This window comes from Pristiophorus japonicus, chromosome 15 (assembly GCF_044704955.1).
Source record: "Pristiophorus japonicus isolate sPriJap1 chromosome 15, sPriJap1.hap1, whole genome shotgun sequence".
Classification (NCBI taxonomy): domain Eukaryota; kingdom Metazoa; phylum Chordata; class Chondrichthyes; family Pristiophoridae; genus Pristiophorus; species Pristiophorus japonicus.
Genome location: NC_091991.1, coordinates 112,139,770 through 112,153,090, shown reverse-complemented (window position 1 = coordinate 112,153,090; position 13,321 = coordinate 112,139,770). Strand labels below are relative to the sequence as shown.

The 13,321-nt window shown below is 48.4% G+C and overlaps 1 protein-coding gene across 1 annotated transcript in view; it reads left to right on the top strand.

Moving 5' to 3' along the window:
- The window catches only part of vwa3a (von Willebrand factor A domain containing 3A), a 92,542-nt gene that overhangs the window by 50,512 nt on the left and 28,709 nt on the right, over positions 1-13,321 (top strand). Inside the window, exons 22-25 of the mRNA XM_070856686.1 lie at positions 5,421-5,511; positions 6,420-6,527; positions 7,661-7,758; positions 9,684-9,836. Of these exons, the coding sequence (XP_070712787.1) occupies positions 5,421-5,511; positions 6,420-6,527; positions 7,661-7,758; positions 9,684-9,836 (450 nt within the window). The remainder of the gene's footprint in view (positions 1-5,420; positions 5,512-6,419; positions 6,528-7,660; positions 7,759-9,683; positions 9,837-13,321) is intronic.

Here is a 13,321-nt window from a genome sequence, read left to right as displayed (position 1 = left end):
AAGCTCATGGTCTATAGGGCTGTAGTAATCCCCGCTCTCCTATATGACTCAGAGACGTGGACACCTCAAATCGCTGGAGAAATACCACCAACGATGTCTCCGCAAGATCCTGCAAATCCCCTGGGAGGACAGACGCACCAATGTTAGCGTCCTCGACCAGGCCAACATCCCCAGCATCGAAGCCCTGACCACACTCGACCAGCTCCGTTGAGTGGGCCACATTGTTTTCATGCCTGACACAAGACTCCCAAAGCAAGCGCTCTACTCGGAACTCCTTCACGACAAGCGAGCCCCAGATGGGCAAAGGAAACGTTTCTAGGACACCCTCAAAGCCTCCCTGATAAAATGCAACATCCCCACCGGCACCTGGGAGTCCCTGGCCAAAGACAGCCCTAAGTGGAGGAAGTGCATCCGGGAGGGCACTGAGCACCTCGACTCTCATCGCCGAGAGCATGCAGAAACCAAGCGGAGACACCAGAAGAAGCGTGCGGCAAACCAAACACCCCGCCCACCCTTTCCTCAACCACTGTCTGTCCCACCTGTGACAGAGACTGTAATTCCCATATTGGACTGTTCAGTCACCTGAGAACTCACTTTTAGAGTGGAAGCAAGTCTTCCTCGATTTCGAGGGACTGCCTATGATGATGATGATGATGATGATGGTTCAAACATGGACAAAAGAGCTGAATTCCAGAGGTGAGGTGAGAGTGACTGCCCTCGACATCAAGGCAGCATTTGACTTAGTGTGGCAACAAGGAACCCGAGTAAAATTGAAGTCAATGGGAATCGGGGGAATGGCTCTCCAGTGGCTGGAGTCATACCTAGCACAAAGGAAGATGGTTGTGGTTGTTGGAGGTCAATCATCCCAGCCATAGGACATCGCTGCAGGAGTTCCTCAGGGCAGTGTCCTAGGCCCAACCATCTTCATAGAATCATAGAAAAATTACGACACAGTATGATATGTCCTTACTATACAGTATAAATGCACACGAGGCCCATACTTGAGAGAAGGTCACTCTGTGACCAGTTACCTTTATTACCAAGACCTCAAGTGATGAAGGTGGGTGGAGCTTCCCCTTTTATACCTGAAAGTCCAGGTTAGGAGCGTCTCCCACAAGTTCACCCCCTTGTGGTCAGTGTTCTCAAGGTCTACAACTTAGGTCAACTTATACATGGGTTACAATGATAGTTGAATACATGACACAGTAGGAGGCCATTCGGCCCATCATGTCCGTGCTGGTCAAAAATGAGCTACCCAGCCTAATCCCACTTTTCAGCCCTAGGTCCGTAGCGCTGTAGGTTACGGCATTTCAAGTGCACATCCAAGTACTTTTTAAATGTGGTGAGGGTTTTTGCCCTTTCAGGCCATGAGTTCCAGACCCCCACCACCCTCTGGGTGAAGAAATGTTTCCTCATCTCCCCTCGAATCCTTCTACCAACTACTGTAATTCTATTATTGACCCCTCTGCCAAGGGAAATTGGTCCTTCCTATCCACTCTATCTAGGCCCCTCATAATTTTATATACCTCAATTAGATCTTCCCATCAGCCTCCTCTGTTCCAAAGAAAACAACCCCAGCCGATCCAATCTTTCCTCATAGCTAAAGTTTTCCAGTCCTGGCAACATCCTCATAAATCTCCTCTGTATCCTCTCTAGTACAATTACATCCTTCCTGTAATGTGGTGATCAGAACTGCATGCAGTACTATAGCTGTGGGCTAACTGGGGTTGTATACAGTTCTAGCAAAACTTCCCTGTTCTTGTATTCTATGCCTCGGCTAATAAAGGAAAGCTTTCCGTATGCATTTTTAACTACCTTATCGACCTGTCCTGCTACATTTAAGGATCTGTGGACATATATTCCAAGGTCCCTCTGTTCCTCCACACCTCTCCGTATCCTCCCATTTATTGGGTATTCTCTTGCCTTGTTGCAAGGAAACCTCCGGATTGAATTCCATCTGCCGCTTTTCTGCTCAACTGACCAGTCCATCGATATCTTCCTGCAGTCTGGAGATTTCCTCCTCACTATCAACCACACGGCCAATTTTTGTATCATCTGCAAACTGCTTTAGCGTGCCCCTTACATTTAAGTCTGAATCATTAATATATACCACAAAAAGCAAGGGACCAAGTACTGAGCCCTGTGGAACCCCACTGGAAAACAGCCTTCCAATCGTAAAATCACCCGTCAACTATTACCCTTTGCTTCCTGCCACTGAGCCAATTTTGGATCCAATTTGCCCTCTCCCTTGGATCCCATGGGCTTTTATTTTTTTTTGACAGCCTGCCATGTGGCACCTTGTCAAAAGCCTTGCTAAAAGCCATGTAGACTACATCAAACGCACTGCCCTTATCGATCCTCCTTGTTACCTCCTTGACTGTCCTTGATTAATCTGTGGCTTTCTAAATTAAGGTTTATCCTGTCCCTCAGAATTGATTCCAGTAATTTTCACACCACCGAGGTTAAACTAATTGGCCTATAATTACTCGGTTTATCGTTTCCTCCCTTTTTAAACAATGGTACAACGTTAGCAGTTCTCCAATCCTCTGGCACCATTCCTGTGACCAGTGAGGATTGGAAAATGATGGTCAGAGCCCCCGCAATTTCCTCCCTTGCTTCTTTTAGTAGCCTCGGATATATTTCATCCAGTTCTGGCGATTTACCTACTTTCAGAGATGCTAAACCCCTTAATAGTTCCTCTCTTACTATGTTTATCCCATCCAATATTTCACTCTCTTCTTCCTTAACTTCAACATTGGCATTGTCCCCTCTGTTGTGAAGATGGCCACAAAGTATTCATTTAGTACCTTACCCACATCCTCCGCCTCCACACAGATTACCATGTTGGTCCCCAATAGACCCTACTCTTTCCTTAGTTATCCTCTTGCTCTTTATGTAATTGTAAAACATTTTTGGTTTTTTTTGGATTCTACTTGCCAGTATTTTTTCATGCCCTCTTTTTGCTTTCCTAATTTCCTTCTTAATTTCACCCCTGCACTTTCTATATTCTCCCAGGCTTTCTGCTGTATTGAGTGCTCGGTATCCGATATAGGTTTCCCTTTTTTGCCTTATCTTACCCTGTATGCACCTTGTCATCCAGGAGGCTCTAAATTTGGCAGTTCTACCCTTTTTCTTTAATTTAGCTGCTTCATTAATGACCTTCCCTCCATCATGTCCGAAGTGGGGATGTTCGCTGACACAGTGTTCAGTGCCATTCGCAACTCCTCAGATGATGAAGCAGTCCATGCCCGCATACAGCAAGACCTGGACAACATTCAGGCTTGGGCTGATAAGTGGTAAGTTACATTCGTGCCACACAATTGCCAGGCAATGACTATCTCCAACAAGCGTGAGTCTAACAACCTCCCCCTGATATTCAACGGCATTACCATCGCAGAATCCCCCGCCATCAACATCCTGGGGCTCAACATTGACCAGAAACTTAACTGGACCAGCCAATATGAGCAGGTCAGAGACTTGGTATTCTGCAGTGACTGTCTCACCTCCTAACTCCCCAAAGCCTTTCTACCATCTACAAGACACAAGTCAAGGGTGTGATGGAATACTCTCCATTTGCCTGGATGAGTGCAGCTCCAACAACACAAGAAGCTCAACACCATCCAGGACAAAGCAGCCGCTTGTTTGGCACCCCATCCACCACCTTCAACATTCACTCCCTCCATCACCGGCGCACCGTGGCTGCAGTGTGCACCATCTACAAGATGCACTGCAGCAACTCGCCAAGGCTTCTTCGGCAGCACCTCCCAAACCCATGACCTCTACCACCTAGAAGGACAAGGGCAGCAGGTGCATGGGAACACCACCACCTCCACGTTCCCCTCCAAGTCACACACCATCCCGACTTGGAAATATATCGGCGTTCTTTCAGCGTAGCTGGGTCAAAATCCTGGAACTCCCTCCCTAATAGCACTGTGGGAGCACCTTCACCACATGGGACTGCAGCGGTTCAAGAAGGTGGCTCACCATCATCTTCTCAAGGGCAATTAGAGATGGGCAATAAATGCTGGCCTTGCCAGCGGCGCGCACATCCCACGAATGAATTTTTTTTTAAAAGGTACCCAGGTGGAGGTTGCAGTGGCAGAGGGAAAGGCGATCAGGAACTCTGGCAGGGAGTAGGTCAGGAACTCGGCAGGGAGTAGGTCAGGAACTCGGGCAGGGAGAGAAGATCAGGAACTCGGGCAGGGAGAGAAGGTCAGGAACTCGCGCAGGGAGAGAAAGTCAGGAATTTATTGGGGAGGGAAAAGATCAGCAACTTGGGGGTGTGAGGAAGGTTAGGAACTTGTTGGAGGGAGGATAGGAACTTCTTTGCTGGTGGGAGGTCTTAACCTGTGAGGGTGAGCCCTGTGGATTCTGTGTGAGCTCTGTCCTGTCTGGAGTCGGCAGGCAGAAAGGCTCGAATTACACTTTGCAAACTACTTGATTACTTAGGCAGACAGGATCTAATTACACCTTCCAGAGAATCTGCTGGGTTGTCTTGTCCTCCAATGGGACCTAACAGAGATCTGGTGTTGGAAAGAAAAGTGACCATTTGTAGACAATGCTTGACCGATGAACAGTGTGTCTGAATTTCAAAAGGAAAGGTGAAAGGTCGACACCATGTCCATCGTCAACACCCCATCTAGTCACAATGTAGTCGTGTTCAACATTGAATCACCTCCTAACCACACAATCTCCTGGGAGAGGCAGGAAAAGAGGCTGAACCTGCCTGAGAGTGTTTGATGGGACAGTGTAGAGGGAGCTTTACTCTGTATCTAACCCCATGCTGTACCTGCCCTGGAAGTGTTTGATGGGACAGTGTAGAGGGAGCTTTGCTCTGTATCTAACCCCATGCTGTACCTGCCCTGGAAGTGTTTGATGGGACAGTGTAGAGGGAGCTTTAATCTGTATCTAACCCCATGCTGTACCTGCCCTGGAAGTGTTTGATGGGACAGTGTAGAGGGAGCTTTATTCTGTATCTAACCCCATGCTGTACCTGCCCTGGGAGTGTTTGATGGGACAGTGTAGAGGGAGCTTTGCTCTGTATCTAACCCATGCACAACTCACTCAAAAAAATGGTTATGTTCAGAGAAACTTCCTCAACCTTTTGCCATATTTTCTGTTTTCTATTGAATCTAAAACACACGTTCAGCAGTGCCTCATGATCTGATGAGCTGATTTGGAGGCGTTCCCGAGTCAGTCAGTATGTGGGACAGCGAGTAACACTCGGGAATGAAGCCTGCACATTCACCAAATGCCCACAGCTCAATCGGTGTTACCTTCACTCCCTTCCACTGACTGGACCAATGACACCCCTCCCAGCTGGCGAATCAGTTCGACCCATCCACTGTGTGACCTGTTAAAATACAAACCATCGATAGAGGAGGGCGATGTTTAACGGACGATTTCTGTTATTGTGTTAGCGAGCCAGAGAGGGAAGCAGAGAGGACAGCAGCCCTGCAGTGAAAGCCCTGCCATGGCGGGTAGGCAGTGGGATTGCAATTCTCCCTTCAGGTGCGTGTCCGGGAACTGTGTGGGTCACCTGCTCATACACGGCGGGTCAGGGTCAGAGCCAGGGGGTGGGCAGGTGGAAGATGATGGTGATTTGTGCTACACATGGAAGCCAGAGTCGTCTCTGTATGTGGAGAGGGTTCATCTCCTGGTCCTTTTGGATGAAGACCATTCAGTCCATTGCAAATGGGGTAAAATTTGCCCAACTCCCACCCATTCACGCTGAGCAGGTTAGGCAGAAATTGCCACCATATTTCCTGTTGTCTCTCCCTGACCCCCCATGCCCTCTCCTGCTCCCTGACCTTCCACCCCATGCCCTCTCCTGCTCCCTATCCCCGCGCCCTCTCCTGCTCCCTGATCCCTCCCCCGCGCCCTCTCCTGCTCCCTGACCCCTCCCCCGCACCCTCTCCTGCTCCCTGACCCCTCCCCCGCGCCCTCTCCTGCTCCCTGATCCCGCGCCCTCTCCTGACCCCCCCCCCTGCGCCCTCTCCTGCTCCCTGACCCCTCCCCCGCGCCCTCTCCTGCTCCCTGACCCCTCCCCCGCGCCCTCTCCTGCTCCCTGACCCCGCGCCTTCTCCTGCTCCCTGACCCCGCGCCCTCTCCTGCTCCCTGACCCCACGCCCTCTTCTGCTCCCTGACCCCGCGCCCTCTCCTGCTCCCTGACCCCACGCCCTCTCTCCTGCTCTCCGAACAGATTGTTGATGTCCCCTCAGCAACGTCACTGTTCCTGATTTGACCCTCGTCCCTCTGACATTGGTGCCGGGTTTTTGCCTGAACTTTTTATTTTTAAATCTGGGAATGTCTTTGGTCATCCCACCTGCTCAGGTCATTGACGGAGGAAAGGCCACAATCCATAGCTGGGAAACCACCAGTTAACCTTTGCAAAATGGCTGTTTTATTTTCTTCTCCAGCTCATCCCGATAAGAAGTGGGTTCACCTCTCGGAGAATGAAGCGAGGCGGAATAAAACGGCAAAGGTTTCCAAGTCGGTGTTTTACACAGACGATGGGAATAAAGTCGGTGAGTGTGGCCGAGCTGGTGTGGTGCAGGACCGGTGTGATCAGGATGTGTTTTTGCCCAAGTGTAGCCATGGTTCAGTGGTCAGACTCTCGCCCCTGAAGGGCTTGGGTCCCACTCCAGGTTCCCGACGAGGGGCAGTCTTGGAATGAAATGTCGATGTTGACCGGCAGTCTCAGTGATGCCAAAACTGCTCCAAGCTGTGGTGTGAAGCTTTCCATCACCTGGGGCAGCACCGGTAATGAGAGGGTCAATGAATAATCACAGAGTCCTACAACAACAGTAACGTGTGTTTATATATAGCGCCTTTAACGTAGTGAAACGTCCCAAGGTGCTTCACAGGAGTGTTACAAGACAAAACATAAATTTGACACCAAGCCACACAAGAAGAAATTAGGGCAGGTGACCAAATGTTTGGTCAAAGAGGTAGGTTTTAAGGTGTGTCTTAAAGGAGGAATGGGAGGTAGAGAGGGTTAGGGGGGGAGTTTCAGAGCTTGGGTCCCAGGCAGCTGAAGGCTGATGGTTGAGCGATTATAATCAGGGATGCTCAGGAGGGCAGAATTGGAGGAGCGCAGACACCTCTGGGAGTTGTGGGGCTGGAGGAGATTACAGAGATAGGAAGGGGCGAGGTCATGGAGGGATTTGTAAACAAGGATGAGAAGTTTGAAATCAAGGTGTCGCTTAACCAGGAACCAGTGTAGGTCAGCGAGCACAGGGGTGATGGGTGAGCGGGACTTGTTGCGAGTTAGGACAGGGGCAGCTGAGTTTTGGATGACCTCCAGTTTATGTATTGGAGAATGTGGGAGGCCAGCCAGGAGTGCGTTGGACTAGTCAAGTCTGGAGATAACAATGGCATGGATGAGGGCCATCCATCATTACAGCATAGAAGGAGGCTAGTTGGCACATTGTGCCTGTGCTGGCTCTTTGAAAGAGCGGTCCAATTAGTGCCACTGCCTCCCCCTCCCCCCACCACTTTTTCCCTGTAGCCCTGGAAATTCCTTCCTTTAAAGGTTCTGTAAATCTGCATCTTTAAGACTGTGCAGATCTATTTTGTGAGTGCTTTGTGCGGATGAAGAATCTCCAGTTTGGGCTCTAAGCTGCGACTATTGACCGCTGCTTCTGTCTCTGTTGGGAAGGTGCCGTGTATCAGAAATATCCCAAGATGAAGAGTGTGAGGAAGGCCATTCCCTTCGTTTCTCTGCCCAAAGAAGAGGAGATTTGCTCGACCTCGCAGGTACAATGTGTCTGTCTCGCAGCGCTGGGATTTTACAAGCCGTGTTTTCCGATATGTGCAGTTTTTTTGATCTGACGATTTATTTTGTTATTGATTCTCGGGGTGTGGGCTTCACTGGCAAGGTGGCCATTTACTGCCCGCCCCTGCTCAACCCGAGAGGGTGGCACCGAGCTGCCGCATTGAACCATTGGCAGCAGGCTTGCTACAACTTCAGGGGGCAGTTAAGAGTTGGTGTGTGGGACTGGAGTCACGTATAGGCCCAGACCAGGTAAGGACGGCAGGTTTCCTTCCCTAAAGGGACATTAGTGAACTCCTGGCGTAGTTTCGATCGCCTGGATGGGTCGGAGAGGAATTTTCCCAAATTTTTTCTCCCTAAGTTGGCCTGGGTTTTTATCTGGTTTTTGTCTCTCCCAGGAGATCACATGGCTCCGGTTGGGGTGAAGTGTACAATGTTTCAGTTTAAGGGGTGTTGCAGTTGTGTGGGTCGGACTGGTTGGACTGGCTGCTCTTTGCCTTTCCGTCATTGCTCATAGGTTTATATGTAACCTTCAAGGCTGCTGACCAAGGGCCATGTGGCTCTTTGTCGGCCGGCGTGGACACGATGGGCTGAAATGGCCTCCTTCTGTGCTGTAAATTTCTATGTTTCTATGTTTCTGCTGGGTTTTTAACCACAAATCGACAGCTTCACAGTCACTTTTACTGACCCCAGCTTTTGGTTTACAGATTTTATTTTTAAATGGAAATCAAATTCTCAACCTGCCGTTCTCCAATACGAATGGTAAACTCACAAAGTAGTTAATTTGTGGTTCAGAATGCAGCTTTAACATTTTTATAAAAAGCTCCCTCTAATCTACTCTCCCCCCTCCCACCAATACCGGGTCTCCGTTGTAACCCCAACACCTCGATCTCCGAGGCAGGGCACCATCCAGTCACAATGGGCAGAGGTGGATTGAGCTCAATTGCCCATTCGGTTGGTGTGGTGAATCCATGGCCAACACAAAGAAGACTGGGTCTGGCACATTCAGCAGACGGGGGAAAGCTTCATCCATCAGGCTGGGCTTGAACCTGGTCCACGAGCTGGGATGTGGGTGTCCAACACATTGAACTGGCCACTGTCCAGGACACAGGCTCAGATTGTGACGCATCACGTGACAGACTAAAGTTGACCATTTGACCATGTTTTTATTTTTGACCCTGATATCTGTCCAGTGACTCCGTGCTGGGAATTCCCCGAGCATGGACATTGGATAAGAACAGGATCGAGGTTCCCCCTCCTTCCCCCTATGGTCAAATAACCGTTTAACACTCCCATGTCCAATATTGGCCACTTAATTGGAGAGATTGCCAGTGTCCATGGAACAATATCCCAGTTATATAAACACAAGAGAGGGTTTTTGACTATTATAACCCAACCCCTTATCATAGAATCATAGAAATTTACAGCACGACCATTTTGGCCCATCATGTCCGTGCTGGCCAACAAGAGGCTACCTAGCCTAATCCCACTTTCCAGCCCTTGGTCCGTAGCCCTGTAGGTTACGGCACTTCAAGCTGCATATCCAAGTACTTTTTAAATGTGGTGAGGGTTTCTGCCTCTACCACCCTTTCAGGCAGTGAGTTCCAGACCCCCACCACCCTCTGGGTGAAGGCATTTCCCCTCAAATCCCCTCTAAACCTCCTACACTTCGTACACAAGCTCTCTTTGTGATTATATTTTGAATAACATTGCCATGTGGTTTCATGTTCCTTTACCTGGTAACATTGTTCCAAACACTCATTGCATTAAAAGATATCGACTGAATATTGCATTTGGCTGATTTTCCTTTGTGTTCCCAGACTTCAGGAGAGGGAAGGGGAAAGGTTTGCTCAGTACTGCTCCAAGAGTTGTGCTCGACTGATAGATCTCTTGCCATTTTTCTGTAAAGTGGTTGCAGGAGTTGGGCATTAAGAAGCTGAGGTTGGATCTGCACAGACTCGTCTCTGGCCCGGACTGCGTGCATAAGAAGCAACTGGTGCGGACTTTACACAAAAAGGTCTCTGCAAAGTACTGTGCGGCCTTCCCCAGCGTGGAGATCAATGTAAGTTCCGGCTGTAAGTCATAGTCACTCATTGCTCCCCCCAGTAAATCGTTTATCACTCAAATCATTAAGAACATAGGAACAGGGGTAGGCTGTTGAGCCCCTCGAGCCTGCCCCGCCAGGCCTGTACTATCTCGCCCTGTATTGCTGACTACCTGTCTAATGGAGGAACCAGATGTGAGAAGGTTTATAAATGATCACTTTGCTTGAATATGGAGAGCTGCGTTTTGGGACCCTGATGACTGTTACCCCAAAAGTTTGACACTGTCCCAGAGTGCCTAAATTCAATTCAAACGTTTATGTAAAAATGTCAAAAATATGCAACAATTTTAAAACTTTGTAAAACTTTTAACTATAAAACAACTGTAACAACTTTGAGAAGGTGCAGAAAAGATTTACGAGAATGATTCCAGTTACGTTGGTAGACTGGGGAAGCTGGGGTTGTTCTCCTTGGAACAGAAAAGGTTGAGAGGAGATTTGATCGAGGTGCTCCAAATCATGAGGGGTCTGGACAGAGTAGAGAGAGAAACTGTTCCCATTGGCGGAAGGGTCGAGAACCAGAGGACACAGATTTAAGGTAATTGGCAAAAGAACCAAAGGCGATGTAAGATAAAGCTTTTTTGCGCAGCGAGTGGTTAGGATCTGGAATGCACTGCCTGAAAGGATGGTGGAGGCAGACTCAATCTTAACTTTCAAAAGAGAGTTAGATAAGTATCTGAAGGAAAAACATTTGCAGGGCTACGGGGAAAGGGGAGTGGAGTGGGACTAGCTGAGAGTCAACATGGGCTCGACGGGCCGAATGGCCTTCTTCTGTGCTGTAACCATTCTGATTCTATGATTTAGTCACCTCCTCAAAAATTCAATCAGGTTTGTCAGGCATGACCTACCTTTCACAAATCCATGCTGGCTCTTTGAGGTGTTCAGTCACCCTATCCTTAATTATTGACTCTCGCAATTTCCTGTCAACTGATGTTGGACTAACTGGTCTATAATTCCCTGGTTTCCCCCTCTCGCCACTCTTAAATAACGGAATAACATGCGCAATTTTCCAATCTAAAGGAATAGTTCCTGCATCGAGAGAACGTGGAAGATTATAGTTAGGGCATCTGCAATATGTTCACCTACTTCCTTTAAAACCCTGCACTGGAAACCATTTGGTCCTGGGGACTTGTCGCTCTTTAGTCCCATTATTTTCTTCATTACTGTCATTTTACTCATGTTCATTTTATTGAGTCCCTGTTCCTGATTCAGTATTAGTTTCCATGGGATTTCAGGTATGCGACTGTAAATACTGATGCAAAGTAATTATTCAACATGTCCACCATTTCCTTATCACCAACAGTATCACCAATTTCAGTTTTTAATGGGCCACCATTGATCCTGACTACCCTCTTTTTCCAAATATAATTGTAAAAATTCTTTGTGTTGATTTTGATATCCCTTGCCAGTTTCTTTTCATACTTCCTTTTTTGTGACCCTTGCTGTTCTTTCTATCGTTCCCATTCACCAGGATCTGTGCTATTTGTTTTGCAACTTTGTATGCTTTTTCTTTCAGTTTTGTCGTCTATGGCTGTTTTTTTGGCGAGTCGAGCTCTTGCCCCTCAGGGCTACAAACTACTTCTGTTTCACATCAGATTATCTTTGGAACATCTCCCACTGATCTTCTGTCGATTTGCCCAGTTTACTGTGGACTATCTCTGGCTCATCCTGTTAAGACAGAATCTCAGTAGCTGTTTCATATTTCTCCCTTCAAACGCTACGCTGAACTCGATCCTGGATAAATGTTCACGCACCGTTAGGCTGTTAACTAAATCTGGCTCATTACTCATCACTAAATCTCATATGGCCTGCCCACTGTTACCTCTGGGACATATTGTTGTAGAAAGCTATCCCGGACACACTCAAGAAATTAACTGCCTTTCTAACAGGTGCTAGTCCGCTTATCCCAATCTATATGAAAGTTAAAATCCCCCATCAAAACCACTCTGCCATTGCTACATCACAGCTGCTACCATGGGGCCGACGAACAACTCCCACTACAGTCTCGGGGCTGGATTTTCCGGTGCTGTCCGCCTCTGTTTTTGCCCCGGAGGGGTGGCAATGGCGGCGGTGAGCTCTGCCGGGCAGGCGGCCAGCGTTCCGCGGGGGTTTTCGGGGCCGGTGTCGGCGGGACGCGGAGCATTACCGCCCGGAAGTGGCGAGCTGGTGCAGTGCCCCTGGTTGTGACACCGGATTGATTTTTGGCTCCCGCCCGACCCGTAGCGCTCTGTAGAGCGCCGTGCTCAGCCGGCCGACAGCCCCAGGAGAGGTGTGTAACGCCTCCCTTAGCGCTCCGCCCCACACTCGGGGCCCAGTTGATGAATTTTGCTGACTGAGGTCCAAACTGTTCCCGGGCGGTATCAGGACTGTCCCACCGCCATTAACAACCCGAAATCCTAAAAGCCGAAAATCCAGCCCTAAAGATCCTTTCCTATTTCTTAATTCTACCCGCAAAGTCTCCACTGCCTGCTTACCTCTCATTATATCCTCTCTTGTCATTGAAATGATTTCATCCTTAATCACTAAGGCGACTCCGCCCCCTCTGCCGTTTCCCCTAACTGCCCTGTAGACCTATAACCGGGTATATTCAGTGCCCAGTCCTGACCATCTTGCACCATGTCTCAGTAATGGCTATCATGTCATAAAAACATAAGAACATAAGAAATAGGAGCAGGAGTAGGCCATATGGCCCCTCGAGCCTGCTCCGCCATTCAATAAGATCATGGCTGATCTGATCATGGACTCAGCTCCACTTCCCTGCCCGCTCCCCATAACCCTTATCCCCTTATCGTTTAAGAAACTGTCTATTTCTGTCTTAAATTTATTCAATGTCCCAGCTTCCACAGCTCTCTGAGACAGCGAATTCCATAGATTTACAACCCTCTGAGAGAAGAAATTTCTCCTCATCTCAGTTTTAAATGGGCAGCCCCTTATTCTAAGATCATGTCCTCTAGTTCTAGTCTCCCCTATCAGTGGAAACATCTTCGCTGCATCAACCTTGTTAAGCCCCCTCATAATCTTATATGTTTCGATAAGATTACCTCTCATTCTTCTGAATTCCAATGAGTAGAGGCCCAACCTACTCAACCTTTCCTCATAAGACAATCCCCTTATCCCCAGAATCAACCTAGTGAACCTTCTCTGAACTGCCTCCACAGCAAGTATATCCTTTCGTAAATATGGAAACCAAAACTGCACGCAATATTCCAGGTGTGGCCTCACCAATACCCTGTATAGCTGTAGCAAGACTTCCCTGCTTTTATACTCCATCCCCTTTACAATAAAGGCCAAGATTCCATTGGCCTTCCTGATTACTTGCTGTATCTGCATACTAACCTTTTGTGTTTCATGCACAAGGACCCCCAGGTCCCGCTGTACTGCAGCACTTTGCAATCTTTCGCCATTTAAATAATAACTTGCTCTTTGATCATACCCTCCAAGTTGAA